The sequence below is a fragment of the Callorhinus ursinus genome, unplaced genomic scaffold (genome assembly GCF_003265705.2).
Source record: "Callorhinus ursinus isolate GAN/ISIS: 27379988/994484 unplaced genomic scaffold, GSC_fseal_2.0 scaffold66, whole genome shotgun sequence".
Taxonomy (NCBI): Eukaryota; Metazoa; Chordata; class Mammalia; order Carnivora; family Otariidae; genus Callorhinus; species Callorhinus ursinus.
Window position 1 is genome coordinate 5701733 of NW_027397128.1, and position 19400 is coordinate 5721132.

General features: G+C 35.8%; 1 protein-coding gene across 4 annotated transcripts in view; it reads left to right on the forward strand.

Moving 5' to 3' along the window:
* The window catches only part of EDA (ectodysplasin A), a 414295-nt gene that overhangs the window by 68602 nt on the left and 326293 nt on the right, over positions 1–19400 (forward strand). Inside the window, exon 2 of one of the 4 annotated variants that reach the window (XM_073885823.1) lies at positions 8113–8217. The exons of the other annotated variants lie outside the window; for them this stretch is intronic. Coding sequence (XP_073741924.1) covers positions 8113–8190 — 78 coding nt within the window. The 3' untranslated portion in view covers positions 8191–8217. Of the gene's footprint in view, positions 1–8112; positions 8218–19400 lie in introns of those variants that run through there. 4 annotated transcript variants of the gene reach the window in all.

Below are 19400 nucleotides of genomic sequence, written 5' to 3' on the forward strand. Positions count from 1 at the left end.
TATTTTCAAAGTTCATCCATGTTGTAGCATGAATCAGTATTTTATTTTTGTGGTGAAAGAATATTCTATTCCATGGATTCTATATTTTGTTTATCCATTCATGAGTGGGTGGATGTTTTTGAGTTGTTTCCATTTTGGGCTATTATAAATAATGCTGCTATGAACATTTGTGTACATGTTTTTGTGTGGACATTTGTTTTCAGTTCTTTTGAGTATATACCTAGGAGTGTAATTTCTGGGTCACATGCTACCTCTATGTTTAACTTTCTGAGGAGCTGCTAGACTGTTTTCCAATGTGACTGCAGCATTTTACATTCCCACAAGGAACATATAAGTGTTCCAATTTTTCCCCCCACATTTTCACCAACACTTATCTGTCTTTTTTATTATGTCCATCCCAATGAATCTGAAGTGGTATTTCATTTGTGATTTTGATTTCCATTTCCCTAAAGGCCAATGATATTAACCATCTTTTTATGTGCTTATTGGCTAATTGTATATCTCCTTTGGAGAAATGTCTGTGCCAATCCTTTGCCTATTTTTAAGTTGAGCATTCATTTTTTTACTGTTGAGTTGTAAGAGTTCTTTATATAGTCGGTACGAGTCCCTTATCATATATATGTGACTTAGAAATACTGTCTCCGATTCTGTGGGTTGTTTCTTTCACTTTCTTGCTGGTGTCCTTTGTAGCACAAGAGGTTTCAATTTTGATAATGTCCAATTTATTAATTTTTTTCTTTTGTTGCTTGTGCTTTAGGTGTCATTTCTAAGAAACCATTGCCTAACCCAAGTTCACAAGGATTTTTACTCCAGTGTTTTCTAAGGGTTTTATAGTTTTAGCTCTTACATTGAAGTCTGTGATCCATTTTCAGTTAATATTCTTGTATAGTATGAAGAAGGGATCCAATTTCATTCATTTGCATATGGGTATATGCTTGTCCCTGCACCATTGTTAAAGACTCTTATTTTCCCTCATTGATTTGAATTTTCTTGGCAGGTTTGTGAAAAATCAATTGATTGTAAATGTGAGGGCTTATTCCTGGACTCTCAACTCTACTCCAGTAATCTGTTGTCTATCCTTAGGCCAGTCCCATTGATAAATATGTCTATCCTTATGCCAGTACCACACTGTATTGATTAATTTCTAGCTTTGTAGTCGGTTTTTAAACCAGGAAGTGTGAGTTCTCTAACTTTGTTATTTTTTAAAATTGCTGTGCCTCTTGGATTTCCATATGAATTTTAAGATCAGCCTGTCAATTTCTATGAAGATTCTGACTGGGATTTTGATAGGGATTATGTTGAATCTATAGATCAATTTGGGAAATATTACCATCTTAACAATATTAAGTCTTCCAGTCTTGAACATGAAATGTCTTTCCATTTATTTAGATCTTCTTTACTTTCTTTCAACAGTATTTTGTAGTTTTTGGTATGTTTTACCCTTCCTTTGTCAAATTTATTTCTAAGTTATTTTATTTCCAGCTTCATTACAATATAATTGACATATAAAATTATGTAAATTTTAGGTGTCCAACTGATGATTTTATATACATATATCTATTTCAAAATAATTACCATAGTAAGGTTAGTCAACACATATATCACCTTACATAGTTACCATTTTTTCGGTGTATGTGGTGAGAACTTAAAAGATTTACTCTCTTGGGGTGCCTGGGTGGCTCAGTAGGTTAAGCGGCTGCCTTCGGCTTGGGTCATGATCCCAGGGTCCTGGGATTGAGCCCCGCATTCGGGCTCCCTGCTCGACGGAGAGCCTGCTTCTCCCTCTCCCTGCCTCTCTGCCTATTTGTGCTCTCTATCTCTCTGTCAAATAAATAAATCTTTTTTAAAAAAAGATCGACTCTCTTAGCAACTTTCAAGTATACAATACAGTATTGTTAACTATAGTCACCATCCTGCATTCAATCTCCAGAACTTATTCATCTTATAACTGCAAGTTTGTATTCCCGACCCCTCCCCCACTCCCCTTGCCCTGGCCACCACTGATCTACTTTCTTTTTCTGTAAGATCAGGGTTTTTTTAGATTCCACATATAAGTGAGATTATACAGTTTTTATCTTTCTCTGTCTGACTTATTTCACTTAGCATAATGCCCTTCAGGTTCATCCATGTTGTCACTAATGGCAGGATTTCCCTTTTTCATGACTGAATAACATTCTGTTATATGTATAGAATATTCTATATTCTATATAATACACATACCCACATATCACATCTTCTTTAAACCATTCATCCATTGAAGGACATTCATGTTGTTTTTATGTCTTGGCTATTGTAAATGATGCTGCTGTGAATGTGGGGGTTGCACATCTCTTCGATATGGTGAGTTAATGTCCTCTAAATATATACTCAGAGTGGGATTGCTGAATCACATGGTCCTTCCTTTTTTTTTTTTTTTTTTGCTTCTTAATGCCAGCTAGTTAACATACAGTGTTATATTACTTTACTTTCAGGTGTATGATAGTGATTCAACAATTCCATACCCTAGTGCTTATCACAAGTGCCCTCCTTAATCCCCATCACCTATTTCACCCATCCCCCCACCCACCTCCCCTCTGGTAACCATCAATTTGTTCTCTATAGTTAAGAGTTTCTGTTTCTTGATCTTTCTCTCTCTTTTTTCCCTTTGCTCATTTGTTTTGTTTCTTAAATTCCACATATCAGTGAAATCATATGCTATTTGCCTTTGACTGATTTCACTTGGCATCCTCTTTAGCTCCATCCATGTTGCAAATGGCAAGATTTCATTTTTTTGATGGCTGAGTAGTATTCTATTGTATATATGTACCACATCTTCTTTATCCAATCATCAGTCAGTGGACACATGGGCTGCTTCCATATCTTGGCTATTGTAAATAATGCTGCTGTAAACATAGGGTTGTGTGTATCCCTTTGAATTTGTATTTTTGTATTCTTTGGGAAAAGAACCAGTAGTGCAATTGCTGGATTTAGGGTAGTTCCATTTTTAACTTTTTGAGGAAACTCCATTCTGTTTTCCAGAGTGGCTGCACCAGTTTGCATTCCCACCAGCACTGCAAGAGGGTTCCCCTTTCTCCACATCCTTGCCAACACCTGGTGTTTCTTGTGTTGTTGATTGTAGCCATTCTGACAGATGTGAAGTGATACCTCATTGTAGGTTTGATTTGCATTTCCCTGATGATAAGTGATGATGAATATCTTTTCATGTGTCTCTTGGTCATTTGGTTGTCTACTCTGGAAAAATCTCTGTTCATGTCTTCTGCCCATTTTTTAATTGGATTATTTGTATTTTTGGGGTATTGAGTTGTAGAAGTTCTTTATAGATTTTGGATACTAACCTTTTATCGGATATGTCATTTGCAAATAGTTTCTCCCATTCAGTAGCTTGCCTTTTAGTTTTGTTGATTGTTTCCTTTGCTGTGCAGAAGCTCTTTATTTTGATGTAATAATTTATTTTTGCTTTTGTTTCCCTTGCCTCAGGAGACATATCTAGAAAAAAAGTTGCTACAGCCAATATCAGAAAAGTTACCCTTCTAGGATTTTTATGGTTTCAGGTCTCACATTTAGATCTTTAATCCATTTTGAATTTATTTTTTGTATGATAGAAGAAAGAGGTTCAGTTTCATTCTTTTGCATGTTGTCCAGTTTTCCCAACACCATTTGTTAAAGAGGCTGTCTTTTTCCCACTGGATATTCTTTCCTGCTTTGTCAAAGATTAATTGAACAATTAATTGTGGGTTTATTTCTGGGTTTTCTGTTCTGCTGATCTATATGTCTATTTTTGTGCCAGTACCGTACCACTTTGATTACTACAGCTTTGTAATATAACTTGAAGTCCGGAATTGTGAAGCCTCCAGCTTTGCTTTTCTTTTTCAAGATTGCTTTGGCTATTCGAGGTCTTTTGTGGTTCTATACAAATTTTAGGATTGTTTCTGACAGTGCTTTAAAAAGTGGTTTTGGGGGTTCTTGGGTGTCTCCGTGAGTTGGGTGGCCAACTCTTGATTTTGGCTCAGGTCATGATCTCAGGGTCCTGGGATCGAGCCCTGCATTGGTTGGTGTGGAATCTGCTTGAGGATTCTCCCTCTGCCCCTCCCCACTGCTCACACTATTTATCTCTCAATTAAATAAATCTTTAAAGAAATAAATAAAAATTTAAAAAAATGCTGTTGGTATTTTGGTGGGGATTGCATTGAATGTGTAGATTGCTTTGTGTAGTATAGACATTTTAACAATATTTGTTCTTCCTCACATGGTAGTTCTATTTTTAATTTCTTGAGGAATTTCTATATTGTTTTTAACAGTGGCTATAGTAACTTACATTCCCAACAAGAGTGCACAAGGGCTTCCTTTTTCTCTACATCCTCACCAGCTCCTGTTACCTGTTATCTTTTTGATAATAGTCATTCTAATAGGTATGAGGTAACACCTCATTGTGGTTTTGATTTGCATTTCCCTGATGATTAATGATATTGAGCACCTTTCCATGTATCTGTTGGCCATTTGTATATCTTCTTTGAAAGGATGTATTTAGGTCATTTGCCCATTTTTTAATTATTTATAATTTGGTTTTGATGCTATTGTAAATGGAATGATTTTTTAAATTTAATTTCCAATTGTTCATTAGAAGTATAGACAGGCAACTAATTTTAATTTTTTATATTCATCTCATATCTTGTAAACTTGCCAAATTCATTTTTTTTGAAGATTATTTATTAAAAGACAGCATGAGCGGGAAGGGCAGAGGGAGACATTCTCAAGCAGACTCTGTGCTGAGCATGGAGCCTGATGCAGGGCTCAGTCCCTGCCGAGCCAAAACCAAGAGTCGGATGCTTAACTGACTATGCCACCCAGGCTCCCCAACTTGCCAAACTCATTTATTAGTTCTAGTAGTTTTTGTGGATTCCTTAGCATTTTCTTTATGTACTATTATGTCATCTGTAGGCAGAGATAGTTTTACTTCTTTTCCTGTCTGGATGCCTTTTATTTCTTTTATTGCCTAATTTCATAGAGCCTCTACTACAATATTGAATAGAAGTGGTGAGAGCAGACAACCTTGACTTGTTTCAGTCTTTCATTCTTCAGTATTACATTAACTCTGGGTCTTTTCCTAGGTACCCTTTATCCAGTTGAGGAAGTTCTCTTCCATTACTAATTTGTTGAGTGTTTTTGTCACAAAAGGGTGTTGGATTTCATCAACATGTTTTTATATGTTTTTATTCAGATTTTCAATTTCTTCCTCAACCACTTTTGGATGTTTTTGTCTTTGTAGGGATTTGGCCATTTCAGCTAAGTTGTCTAATTTGTATACATACAGGTGTTCATAGTATTTTTATATCTGTACAGTCACTAGTAAGGTCCCCATTCTCATTCCCAATTTTAGTAATTTGATCCTTCTTTATTTTTTGCTTCATCAGCCTAGTGTTTGTCAGTTTTGTTGATCTTTTCAAAGAATACAAATAGCCTTTTGAGAAAGGAAGCAGCAAATTAAAAATTAGAAGGCAGCTTAAGTAACCACTGTATAGTGGTCTCACTGGCAGTGTGTTCTTGACTGTTTCTTAACATCTTGGAGCCTAAGTTGCTTCATTTATAAAATGGGGCAATGAGGCTTGCCTCACAGATATGATTCTAAGATTAGATGAAATAACATGTAAAATCTCGAGCACATTACCTATTCATGGTAGACTTTCAATAATTGCTCATACCCTTTTCTTCTATATCATTATGCTGACCCCATTTTAACTGTATTATTCTTTGGTTGCCAGTCTAATTTAATGAAATAAACATTAGAAATTACTTTTTCTTCTAAAATCTAAAAATAGATTTTTCTGCATTTTCTGCCTGTCATAAAACCAAGTTGTTGTTCATTTTCACTAAGACTTAGGGACACATCAATTTCTGAATGTAATCAGGTGAAACAATGATAGTTTAATATTAATCTAGATGATTCTAAAAGCACAGCTGAGATCCTATGTAATAAATTATTATAATCTGTATTATTTTCATCTTTTTTCTCATTTCAGTGGTAATTTCATTGTCTTATCAAATATCCATAGAGATAATTTCTCTCTTCTTGAGGGCGAGCACCATCTCTAAGATAACTTTGACATTATTGAGAGACAATTATGACCTTTTAATGAACTTTCTGATAATTTAGTACTGTTATAAAAGTTATCAAAACTGCTTTCAAATTGTGGTATACAATTTAAGTAAAGAGAGGGAGCTCTGCAGTGGGCTGGTGGGGAGAAAGGTACCTCTGATTCAATTTTACTTTTTATTAAAAATTTCTACATCCTGTTAGTAGAATTTGCATTCTGTCTTTCCTGAGTATCCTTTGGCCTAATCTCCCCATTGGTTCATACTCTCATTACTTGGTAATAATTTGGGGAAACAACATTTTTCTTATAAACTTGGAGTCAATGAGTAATAACTCCTCTTTAGAAATAAGAATTAAATGTTACTGTCACAAGTATGAACTCAGTGTTTGGCTCAGATATTTTACATTCTTCTGAAATGAAGAAGATTTGATAATGCCTCACTTCACATGTGTCTGGCTAGCTGTGGTAATATGTATCTCACGAGTCCTATCACTGGCTTTACCCTATGGATGACTCGCATAGCTGGAAAAATTGAATTGCAGAGTAGGGTTATGGTTAAGTTATGATAGGATCTCTGTGGCCCACCCTGACACAAGTAGATCACAAAACGATCATGATTCTAAGACTGATGCTAGGAAAGCACTCCAACCCCTCAGGGCCTTTATCAGTAGAGTTCCCAGGAGCAACTACTCATCTCAATAGATCCCCAACTCCATAAGACATTTTTTTTTTCCTGTGGGATATAGATGGTGAAGACTCCTAAATGGGTAAGAATTCATTCCTAAGAGACCTCCCTTTTAGACAACTCATGTACTTTACTAGCAATGTGATCTTAGGCAAAGTATTCAACTTCTCTGAGCTTCAGTTTTCAAATGTATAAAGTGCAGGTGGTGATAACAGGGTGGTTGTGAAATTTTAATAAGATGTGTGTAAAGTACTTAACATAGTACCCAGTTAATTGTAGGAATCTTTGTTAAAGTAACTTCTCTCCTATGTCCCACCCGGGTGTGGTAACAGGCTCATTATTAAAGCTTTCTCTGACTACATTTAAAATTTTGGATTTTAGACTATTTGATCTTAAATCTCATTTAAATTTTTTATAGATTTGTGCAAGCTAATTTACTACCAGTAACAAACCATACTTGTTTACCCTGTCCTGTTTTTGCAACTAACTCTGCCATTGATGGTCTTTTATTTTGGTTTCTGTCCAACCCATGGCTATGCTAATTTATATACTGCCACCAGCTTTTATAATCCTGCTGTGTTCCAGCTAGTGCTACTTACTTATCTGGGATGGATCAGGCCCCCAGCTCATCCAGGCCACATGGTATCTTACCAGTAAAAGTAGATCCTGTTGGCTGGAACATTTTTGTGGTAGCAGGAAATGAATCTCAGTAGATGAAGAGATTCTTGCATTAAAAAAGGCAGGAGACTTAAATCTACTTTGGTGCTTATTACCAGAGTATGTTTATGGACCCCAAAGTTCTTATAATTAGAAGATACTTTAAAGATTATTTGGTCCCATTCAATAATGATATCAGACATATATTGAGTTTTTATTGTATGCCAGGCACAGTGATACTTACCTGCATCATTTCATTTAATTCTCACAATAACCTGCAGAAGTATCCTATTGCTATCTGAATTTTTATAAATGAGGAAATACAATCAGAGGTTAACTTGCCTAGGTTTACATTTCACATAGTTAAGAATCAAGATCCAGGTTTCAAAGTCTGGTTCTAGAGCTGCATTCCTCAATACATTATATAGTGACTCTCCTGTACTGCAAGTATCCCCTCTAGAGTATTCCTGCAAGATTATTCTGTATTCTGCTTGAATATCTTCAAGGATGGTCAGTTTACTATTCTCCTGAGGCAGCTCTTTCTCCATTATTTGACAAATTTATTGGCTAGTGGGAAAAATGTTGAGCTAAAATCTGATTCTTTGTAAAAATGAAATCATGGACTGTTAGAGTAGGAGGGACTGGGAGGTTGTCTTACTCATTCTCTTCATTTTACAGATGAGAAATTTCAACCTAATGAAGGCAGGTGGACAAGATCTCACAGGACTTCCAGAAATTTTGTCCCCTGGAGCCTGACAGAGTAACTCTGTTCTATGTTCTTCAGATCAGTACTTTTAGTGTTTGAGATAGCTTTTATGATTTCTCTTATTTTTACCTTTATGCCATACATCCCCAGTTTTTTTCATTCCTTCTTTGTATGAATGACTTGCAGGATTTGTATTATTCTAGAAACCCTACTTGGAACCTACCCTCAGTTGTTTTTTTCCTCCTTTAAAATGGAGCACACAAAACTGAACCTCATACTTTAGAGATTATTTGTTCAGTCCAGAGTACAGTGGAATTATGCCTCCCTTTATTTCAGTCATTAAATTTCTATTAGTGTAGACTAAGATTACTGTAGAATTTTCTTTTCAGCAGCTATTTTATGAATTGTGACCAGATCAAAGGAGACATTTCTGAGGCAAGAGACATTTCTGAAATCATAGTTCTGAACCTCTAATTCAGGACTTATTTTTTTCAGCACTGAATATCTGCATGCTAGTTTCATCAGTAATCTATTTGTCAACAGACTGATTTACTGGAAAAATGAAATGGCATTTGTAATTGTGTATTAGATATTTTTATACCTACATACATACACTTGATTAATTTATATGTACCAACATTTTCCACATTTGCCTTCAGATCTCATCTAGATGGACTAGCTTATAGACCATTTGACTTCAAATGTAATTGTGAAGCTAATTCTTACCTGGACAATATCATTAAAAGAAAAAGAAATTGTAGAACACAGACAGGATCAGTTTTGATTACACCTTTACTAGTCCTTGGATTATTCAGGATGGATTTTTAAAGAAGAAATCTTGAAGAACAGGAGGGAAGCACTAAGGATTGAACCTCATTTTACCCCACTTTAGATGATATCAAAATTATTTTGTTACAGGGCACCTGGGTGGCTCAGTCGGTTAAGTGTCTGACTCTTGATTTCTGCTCAGGTCATGATCTCAGGGTCCTGCGATTGAGCCCCACGTTGGGCTCTGTTCAGCACCGAGTCTGCTTGGGATTCTTTTTCTCCCTCTCCTTCTGCCCCTCTCCCCGTTTGTGCTGTTGTGCTCTCTCCCTCAAACAAGTGAATAAAAAATTTTTTTAAATTATTTTGTTACATTAATGTTTTAACACATAAATGTTTACTCATTGTATATAGAGTGGTCATTTGCAAATATTTAAGGATTTTTGCCTTTGAAAAACCTTAGCTCCCCAGACTATACTTCCTGTACCTCAGTTTCCTTATTTATAAAATGAGGATAAGAATACTTAGAATGCTCCTTAGCTTCCCAGTCACCCCATACAGAAATTCCTCTGTCTTTCCACTTAACTTTTCTACTGCTTTAAACTACTCCTAGGAGCTCAACATGTAGATTGTATAAATTGTGGTTACATGTATATCTGTTTTATATCTCCTACTAAATTACAGTCATCTTCAGGAAAGGAGTGCATTGAGTTTTCATCTTTTTTGACCTTCATAGTTTCTGGTTTAGTGCTTATATATTCAATACACTTAAATATTTCTTGTAATCATTTTAGTTGCTGTCTTTAAATCACGATTTTGGTCTCATCTTTTTTTTTTTAAAGATTTATTTATTTTAGAGAGAGGGAGAGAGAGATAGAGTGGGGGAAAGGGCAGAGGGAGAGAGAATCCTCAAGCAGACTCCTTCCTGAGTGAGGAGCCCAAGTTGGGGCTCGATCTTAGCACCCTGAGATCATGACCTGAGCCGAAATCAAGAATTAGCCGCTTAACCAACTGAGCCACCCAAGCACTCCTGTCTCATCTTAAAAAGAACAGCAGGAATTTATTTAGGCGTATGGAGCAGCATGAACAAGAAACAAGTAGAAAAAAAGGAAAAGAAGAACAAAATAAATATACTTGACATAAGAAAAGAACCAAGTTAGGAAGCACACAAGGAACGAAAAATGTGTATGATTTAAATTTTAAGCAGAAAAGCATCAATGACTATTTTAAGAAGTCTGAGGGAGAGGGCTAAGTGACATTACTCTTAGTGATAACTGAAAATCAACTTGATTAAGCATGGTAACAGTGTTGGAGAGGAGCAACATTAGAAGAGATGGGGCAGTGAGATGTGAATCACCAATGTGAGAGAACACTCAAGTCATAGTTCTTTTTATCTCTAATAGTTAATTAGTAATATTTCTCGAGTGATCTGAGTATGGAGAAATCCAAGGAAAGCAAGTGCTTTGGAACCAAACAGCCTGGCTTTGCCACTTAGCTGTATGAACTTAGCCGAATTACTTAATTTTGTTTACATTCAGTTTCCACTTATGTAAATGAATTTTATAGCATCTACTACAGAGGATTGCTGTAAAGATCAGATAAGGAAGTGTGTGTCTCAGTGTAATTGTGTTACGCATTTAATAAACATCAATTGTTGCTGGTTGTGTCTTCATGAAGTTTATTTGCAGTGGGAAAATGAAAAGGTATAATAAAGTAGGAGGTATGACCAGAGATACTATGTGAGAGAGCTGGGTGACATAGAATTAAGTTTGACTGGGAAGAACTAGGTGGAATAGTAATAATAATTAATTATAATATGTAATTATTATTGTTGATAATATGTTTAGCGCTTAATTTATAAAGTGTTTTCCAGTACATTAAGTCATTTGGCCCACACTTCATTAACCTACTCCAACCCTCTAGAGACCTGATTGATTTTGGCATGTGTGGAAAAGCTGTTGTTTATTACCCAGGATGGTTTAATAGAGAAAAGAGTAGTGATTGTCAAACCCGTCACCTTCTCCCCCTCCCCTATTGCCCCTTACTCATTGCCCTAATACTTGTGATTAGAAGGGGGTTGACTTTAGTCAATTTGCTTACCAGAAAATGTAACAAACACATTTACCTTTTCTCTTGCTCTCATTTTTGTGATACACACACAGCCTTTACTCTTTTGAGCAGCACTTAAATGGAGCAATGTTTCAGAGTTTATGTGTGGAATATGGTCTTTGAGGCTTGGATTTAAAACTTCAATGAAACCACAAGAAAGTATCAGGAGCATAATTGAGCAGGTGGAACAAATTTGTTAAATCTGTTTTGGGAAAACAATAACTGGTTTTAAAGTAATAAATCAGCCTCAGGTTTACTATTCCATAATCAGGGTGGGAACAAGGGAGGAGAGAATGTATAGGTTTTCTGAAGACATCTGAGAATGTAAGTGCTGTCTCAAATATGGCAGATTCCAATGGGGAACAGAAGAACCTCTTCCTACTCACATCCAGAAAAAGTGGGAGGTTTGTCATTAGCTCTACTGTGAGGCAGATATGACTTCAAAAGAACCTGTACACTTCATCTTGTATATGTTGTAGTAAATAACAATATTTCGAACTATCACAAAACAAGGAATTTGGGGTATGAGACTAAAGTCTAACATGTACTACATGGAGAGACATAATTTCTGTTCTTTTACTTAAGACAGAGCTGGACAGAGATATTTATTATAGGACTTATTGGAAAAGATTGATTTTTTTCCCCTCCTTTATCTAAAACAGAGACCAAAAGTATCAGAATCTCCGTGTTAGAACGGACATAAAGATCATCCAGCGTAAGTCCTCATCTCCTCTGTAAATCACCTCTACAACATCTCTACCAAGTGGTCATCCTCAGCTTGAAATGTGTCAGTAATGAAGACTGTGCCCTCACCAGAAATAGCCTATGTTATTTGCAGGCTAATCTAATTGTTATTAAAAGTCTTCCTTATTTAATTAATACTGCAGTCAGCTACCCTGTGCCTCCACTCTACAAACTCACAAACTCTCTTCCACTTGATAGCCATTCAGATAGAAAACAGAAATCACCATGTACCCCCCAGTTATCTCCCATCTGCTCTAGGCTAAAAATCTTCCAACTGTTCCTTTGTTGCACTTCCCACAGTGTATTGTCATAATTTTAAAGCTGTATTTTCACACATCCTCTGAGTGGTGAGCTCCATGAGGGCATGGACCATATCTTATATTTGTTTTTTTTTTTAAGATTTTATTTATTTATTTGACAGAGAGAGACACAGCGAAAGAGGGAACACAAGCAGAGGGAGTGGGAGAGGGAGAAGCAGGCTTCCTGCGGAGCAGGGAGCCCTATGTGGGGCTCGATCCCAGGACCCTGGGATCATGACCTGAGCCGAAGGCAGACGCTTAACGACTGAGCCACTCAGGCGCCCCCCATATCTTATATTTGAATGTGTGTGATATATAACAAATATTTGAATGAGACAAACATGGTATTAAATCCCTTCTAGGCTACTTTTGTTTGGGTGTTCTCTGGTCTATCCTTCATTAAACAAATACTGAATGCCACTGTGCCAACATTTAGGAATGTAACTGTAAGAGACAGACATAGGCCCTAACTTCCTGGATCTTAAAATCTATTGTGAAATATAGACAAGGAAATGAGCAGTACCAAATAAGGTGATAAGGCTACAAAACAAAAAGGACACAGCACATGACTTCCAACCAAGGCTTTTTGGGGTCAGAGAAGGCTTTTGGGTTTTTTTTTTTTTTTTTTTGGAAAATATTCTATTTTCCTATAAAAATGTTTTATAGGAAAAATATTTTAGATGTGATCTGACCAGGCCTGATGATCACATTCTTCATCTGGATATATGTCATTATAGCTTCAGGTGATATGGGCCTTTTTTAAGCTACTACAATATTGTTCATTCAGTAAATTTTTATTGAACACCCACTGTGCATGAGGAGCTGTGCTAGGAACTGGCACTACAACAGTGATTAGAGGTAGATTTATGATGAAGCTAATAAAGCTTAAGTTCTAAGGCCCCTCACTTGCAGGTCCCCTTCCGAGGCCCTATAGCTAACTTTGTAGTTATAATTTTGTATTATTTTCTTAGAGAAGATCTTATAATTTGTATATACTTCCAAGTCCAACAAAACCTATATCTGTCTCTGGCTAGTATTCCATGATAATGGTTGTACCATAGTTTGTGTAACTGTTTACCTTTTGAAGGCAATCAAAGCTGATTCCAGTTTTTGGCAATTACAAATAAGGCTGCAATGAACATTCATGAACAGGTTTTTATATGACATTTTCCTGAGATACAGAAGTATAGTTGCTAGGTGCTCTGGTAGTTGTACGTTTAGTTACTTTTTTTTTTTTTTTTAAGAAACTGCCAAACTGTTTTCTAGAGTGGTTGAACCATTTTACATTCCCATCAACAATGTGTAAGTTGTCCTGTTTATCCACATACTTGCCAGCATTTGGTGTTATCACTATTTTTTGTTTCACTATTTGCAGAGGTATATAATGATAATCTTATTGTGGTTTTAATTTTCATTTCCCTGATGGCTAATTATATTGAACATCTTTTTAATGTACTTCTCTGTCATCTTTACATCGTCTTTGGTTAAGTGTCTTTTAAGTGTCATGTCATGTCTTTTTTCATTATCTAGGAGGATTGTTTTTTTATTGTTGAATTTTAAGAATTCTTCATATAGTCTAAATATGTCCTTTGTCAAATATGTGGTTTGCAAATATTTTCTCCCAGTCTGTAACCTTGTCTTTTTATCTGTTTACATAGGCTTTCACAGAGCAAAAGTTTTTAATTTTAGTGAGATTCATTTTATCAATTTTTCCTTTTATGGATCATGCTTTTGGTGTCATGTCTAAGAACTCTTTGCCTAACCCTAAGTCCCAAAGATTTTATTTTTTTTTTAAAGATTTATTTATTTGAGAGAGCGAGAATGAGAGAGAGAGAGTACATGAGACGGGAGAGGGTCAGAGGGAGAAGCAGGCTCCTCACCGAGCAGGGAGCCCGATGCAGGACTCGATCCTGGGACTCCAGGATCATGACCTGAGCCGAAGGCAGTCGCTGAGCCACCCAGGCGCCCCCAAAGATTTTAATCATATGTTTTTTCCTAAACTTTTTATAATTTTACTTTTATACTTAAGTCTATGATTTATTTTGAGTTAATTTGTATATAAGGAATGAAGATTAGGTCAAGGTTAGTTTCTTTGCCTATGGATATTCATTGTTCCAGCACCACTTGTCGAAAAGACTATGCTTTCTCCATTGAATTGATTTTGAACCTTTGTCAAAAATCTGGTTTCTCTATTCTGCTACATAGATCTATGTGTTTACTTCTCCAACAATACCACACTGTTGATTACAAGAGCTATACAGTAAGCCTTAATATATGGTGGAATAATTCATCCCACTTTTTTTGTTCTTTTCCAAGGTTGTTCTAGCTATTCTAGGGCCTTTGCCTTTTCAAATAATTTTTGGGTAAGTTTGCCTGTCTACAAAAATCCCTTCTGGGATTTTGATAGGAATTATAATAAACCTGTGGATCAGTATGGGGAGAATTGACATCTTTACTATATCATCTTCTAATTCATAAACACAGTATATCTCTCCATCTATTTAGGTTTTTGATTTCTTTAATCAACATTTTGTAATTTTCATCTTGTACATGCTTTAAGTATATATCTAGTATATATCTTCCATTTTCTTTAGAGCAATTGTAAGTGGTATTGTGTTTATTATTTAAGTATAGTTGACATAGAATGTTTTATTGGTTTCAAGTATACAATATTATTGATTTGACAGTTCTGTACATTACTCAAGGCTTACCACAATGTGTTGTCACCATCTGTCACCGTAAAATGTTATTACAGTATTATTGACTATATTCCTTATGCTATACTTTTCATCTCTGCAGAGGCGAGGGGATTGGGGAGATAGGTGGAATAGTTAAAGGGGATTAAGAGGTATGAACTTCCAGTTATAAAATAAGTCATGGGTGGTATTGTGTTTTTAATTTCGGTTTCTGCATGTTCATTGTTAGTATATAGAAAAGCAATTGAATATTTGTGTGTTGATCTTTTATACTGTGACCTTGGTGAACTCACTTATTGGTTTTAGGAGTATTTCTGTACTTTCATTGGGACTTTCTAAATACACATGGTATCAGCACATAGAGATAGTTTTCTTCTATACACTTTTTTTCACCTTCCAGTACTATGTTAAATAACAGTATTAAGAGCAGCTATCCTTGCCTTGTTTTAATCTTATTCAGTCTTTCATCATTAAGTTTGATGTTAGCTGTAGGATTTCAGTAGGTATTTTTATCAAATTGAGGTAAATCCCTTCTATTCCAAATTGCTAAGAAGGTTTTCTTTTTTCATGAATGAGTGTTGAATTTTATCAAATACCTTTTCTGCATCAATTGATATGATCATATGATTTTCTTCCTCAGTATGTTGATTACGGTTGATTGTGTTGATTGATTTTTGAACACTGGATCAGCCTTGGATAGTTGGAATAAACCCCACTTGGTCATGGTGTATAATTCTTTTTATATATTATTGGATTCAATTTGTTGATATTTTGATGAGTTTTACATCTAAGTTCATAATATTGGCAAATTTTCTTTTTTTATTGTCTTTTGTCCAATTTTGGTATCAAGATAATATTGGCCTCATGAAATGAGTTGGGTAGTGTTACCTGCTCTTTTACTTTTAAGTGAAATTCTTCTTTAAATGTTTGGCAGAATTCTCAAGCAAATCCAGCTGAGCCCAAAGCTTTCTTTGTCAGGAGCTTTTAAATTACAAATTGAATTTTTCTGTTGAAAAAAACTGGAAATTCTAAAACATACTTCTATATAATCCAAGAAGAAATATCAAAGAAAATCAAAATTTCCCATTGTCTATTATTGATTTCTAGTTTCATTCCATTATTAGATAACATACTGTATGATTTTAATTCCTTTAAACTTGTAGAAGTTTGTTTTATGGGTCAGGATATGGTCTGTTTCATGAGCATTTGAAAAAGATGTATATTCTGCTTTTAAGTGAAGAGCTCTATATACGGAAATTAGATTCTCCTGGTTGTATTTTTCCAATCTTCTATATCCTTGTTAATTTTCACTTTTGTAGTTCTATCACTTTCTGAAGATGGGGTGTATAAGTCCTTAACTATAACCTGGATTTTTCTATTTCTCCATTTCTATTTTTTTCATGTATTTTGAAGTTCTCTTGTTTGTTATACACACATTTAGAATTGCGACATCTTCCTGGTGGATTGGTCCTTTATTATTATGTAATATCCCTGTTTGTTTGTAGTAACTTTGCTCTGAAATCTACTTTATCTGATATTAATATAGTCATTCTTGCTTTTTTTAAAAAAGAGTAATATTTGTATGGTATATCTTTTTCACCCATTTTACTTTCAACTTATGTTATTGAATCTGAAGTGAGTTTCTTGTAAAGAATGTATCTTTGCGTCATGTATTTTTAACCACTGTGTAAGTCTCTGTTTTTTCATTAGTATATTTAGACCATTTGCCACTAAGGTAATACATATATATTAATGGTGCCTCCTCTAATGTAACATATATATTAATGGTGCCTAAGTCTGCCATTTTAAATTTTTTTTAATTTACATTTTTATTTAAATTCCAGTTAACAGACAATGTTGTAGTAGTTTCAGGTGTACAACATAGTGATTCAACAATTCCATATATCACCGGTGCTCATCACTAAAAGTGCACTCCACATGGATGGAGCTATGAACTAAGTCAGTAGAGAAAGTCAGCCATTTTATTATCCATCTTGTCTATTTTCTCTAATTCTCATTCTTCTGTTTTCCTTGTCTTCTTATGGGTTACTTGAACACTTATAGCTTAATTTATTTATAGTGTCTTTGAGTGCCTCTCTTTATATAATTTTTGTAGTGGTTGTTCTGGGTATTACAATAATCCATATGTGATTAAAAGTCTGCTGGTAACATTTTACCACTTCAAGTGAAGCTTAGGAACCTCATTTACATTTAGGTCTCTTTACCTTCCACATAGTTAAATATCATTGTCTAGTGTCAGATGGTATTATAATTTTTGTTTCAATTACCAGAAAACTCACAAGAACAAGGATAGTCTACTGTATTAACCTATATTTCTGCTCTTTCCATTTGTTCCTTTTTCCTTCCTAATGTTCCAAGGTTCCTTCTTTTATCATTTTCTTTGCGAAGGAAAGAACTTCTTTTGGAACGAAAGAAGAACTTCTTTTGGCCAGTCTTTAAGGGTAGGTCTGCTAGCAATAAATTCTTTTAGTTTTTCTTCATCTGGAAATGTGTTTATTTCCCTTTCACTCCTGAATGATAGTTTCATCAGATATAGAATTCATGGATGACAGTTGTTTTCTTTCAGAACTTGAAAAATATTGTGACACTTTATACTGGCTTCTGTGGTTTCAGAATAGAAACCCTTGGTCTTTGGATTGATGTTTCCCTATAGGTACTGTGTCATTTCTTTCTTTCTGCTTTCAAGATTTTTTTTCCTGCCTTTAGTTATCAAAGTTTTAATTACAATGCGTCCTGGCATGGATTTTTTTTTCTTGAGTTTATCCTGTTTAGAGTTCACTTAGTTTCCTGGATGTGTGTATTTTACCAAATTTTGGAAGTTTCAACCATTATTTCTTCGCATATTCTTTCAGCCCCACATCCTTTCACCTGTCTTTCTGGGACTTCAGTGATACAAATTTTGGATCTTTTGTTATTTTCCACAGGTACCTGAGGACCTGTTCATGATTTTCCAGTCTGCGTTTTCTTTGCTGTTCAGATTGGGTAAATTCTGTTCTGCCATCAGGTTCACTGATTCTATCCCTTATCATCTCCATTATTCTGTTGAGCCCTCCAGAAGTCTTTTTTTCCTCTCTCATTATATTTTTCAGCCCTATAGTTTCCATTTGGGTCTTTTCTTATAATTTCTGTTTCTATGTTGAGGTTTTCTATTTTTTCATTTGTTTCAATAAAATTTGTATATGATTTTTAAGGCATTTTTTGATGGCTGCTTTAAAATCTTGTCAAATAATTCCAACATCTGATTCAGCCCAGTGTAGGCCTCAATTGTCTTTTCTCCTTCAAATTGTTATTTTCTTGTTTCTTGGTAGGATGAGTGATTTTTTTTACTGTATTATGCATAAATGTGTATCATATTAGGAGACTGTGGGTCCTATTTAATTCTTTTATTTCAGCAGTCAGCCACATTGTTTAGGTTTAGCATGAGAGTCTTGGCCTACTTTTGTGGATTCCAGTGGTAGTTTGGTTTTCATAGACTTTGTGGTATAATTTTGGTTTATTTGGTTTATCTGGTGCTGCTGGGCTCTCTACTGGTCCCTGCTGGTGATGCCTGATGGGAAAGAAGGGGTTTCCCCAGGCCTATCATTGGATGTCTCTGAGTGAAGAATGGGCACAGTGGGTTCCTCTACTAATGTCCCCTACCCTCACACTGGTCCAGTGTCTCTGGGAAGGGGAGGGGAGTATTAGGTCTATGAGACACAGAAGCTTCCTGGAACTGGGATGTTTCCTGTGACCTGAGCCCTATGTCTGGTTTTGTCTTCCCTCCCAGTGTCTTTGGGTAGGGGTACACAGTTTTGGGCCTGTAGGGACAAAGAGGCTTCCCAGACCAGGCTACCTGCTATAGCTGGGTCTTTCTGGTATGCTTTGCCTGCCAGCCTCAGTATTTCTGTGTGGGTAAAGAGAGTCTCAGGCTTGGTGCAGAGAGTACCTCTTCTGGCTACTTATTTCTGGTGAGGATCCTGTAATTTTGTGATTTATAAGAAATACATATTTGGTCACCCAGATGACTAAAATATATTTCTCATATATGGTTCCTGGCTCACAGCTCCCCAACCCTTGGAATTTCGTGAGTGACAAAAGCAATCATTGGGAGCATCTTTTGTCATTATATTTAGTTTCTTGTCTTCAGTTCCTGAAGTTTCTGCAGAGCCATAAAGGTGAAATGGGTAACAAGGCCCTTTCCACCACAACTGGGTTTAAGTTAATGAGGTAACTTTTGGAAAGCTGGTTGGAGTTGGTTGCCAGGGGAAACAACCATGATTAGAGGGTTGGAACTTTCAATCCCACCCCTTGATTTCTAGGGAGGGGAGAAAGGCTGGAGGGGTTGAGTCAATTACCTATGGACAGTGATTTAATCAATCATGCCTATGTAAGGAAGCTTCCATAAAAACCCAAAAGGAGGGGTGCCTGGGTGGCTCAGTCAGTTAAGCATCTGCCTTCAGCTCAGGCCATTACCCTAGGGTCCTGTGATCAGCCCTGCATTGGGCTCCCTGCTCAGTGGGGAGTCTGCTTCTCCCTCTCCCTCTGTCCCTCCCCCTCTGTCCCTCCCCCCATCTCATGCTCTCTCTCTCTCTCTCTCTGTCTCAAATAAACAAAAATAGAAAAACTAAAAAAAAAAAAAAAAAACCC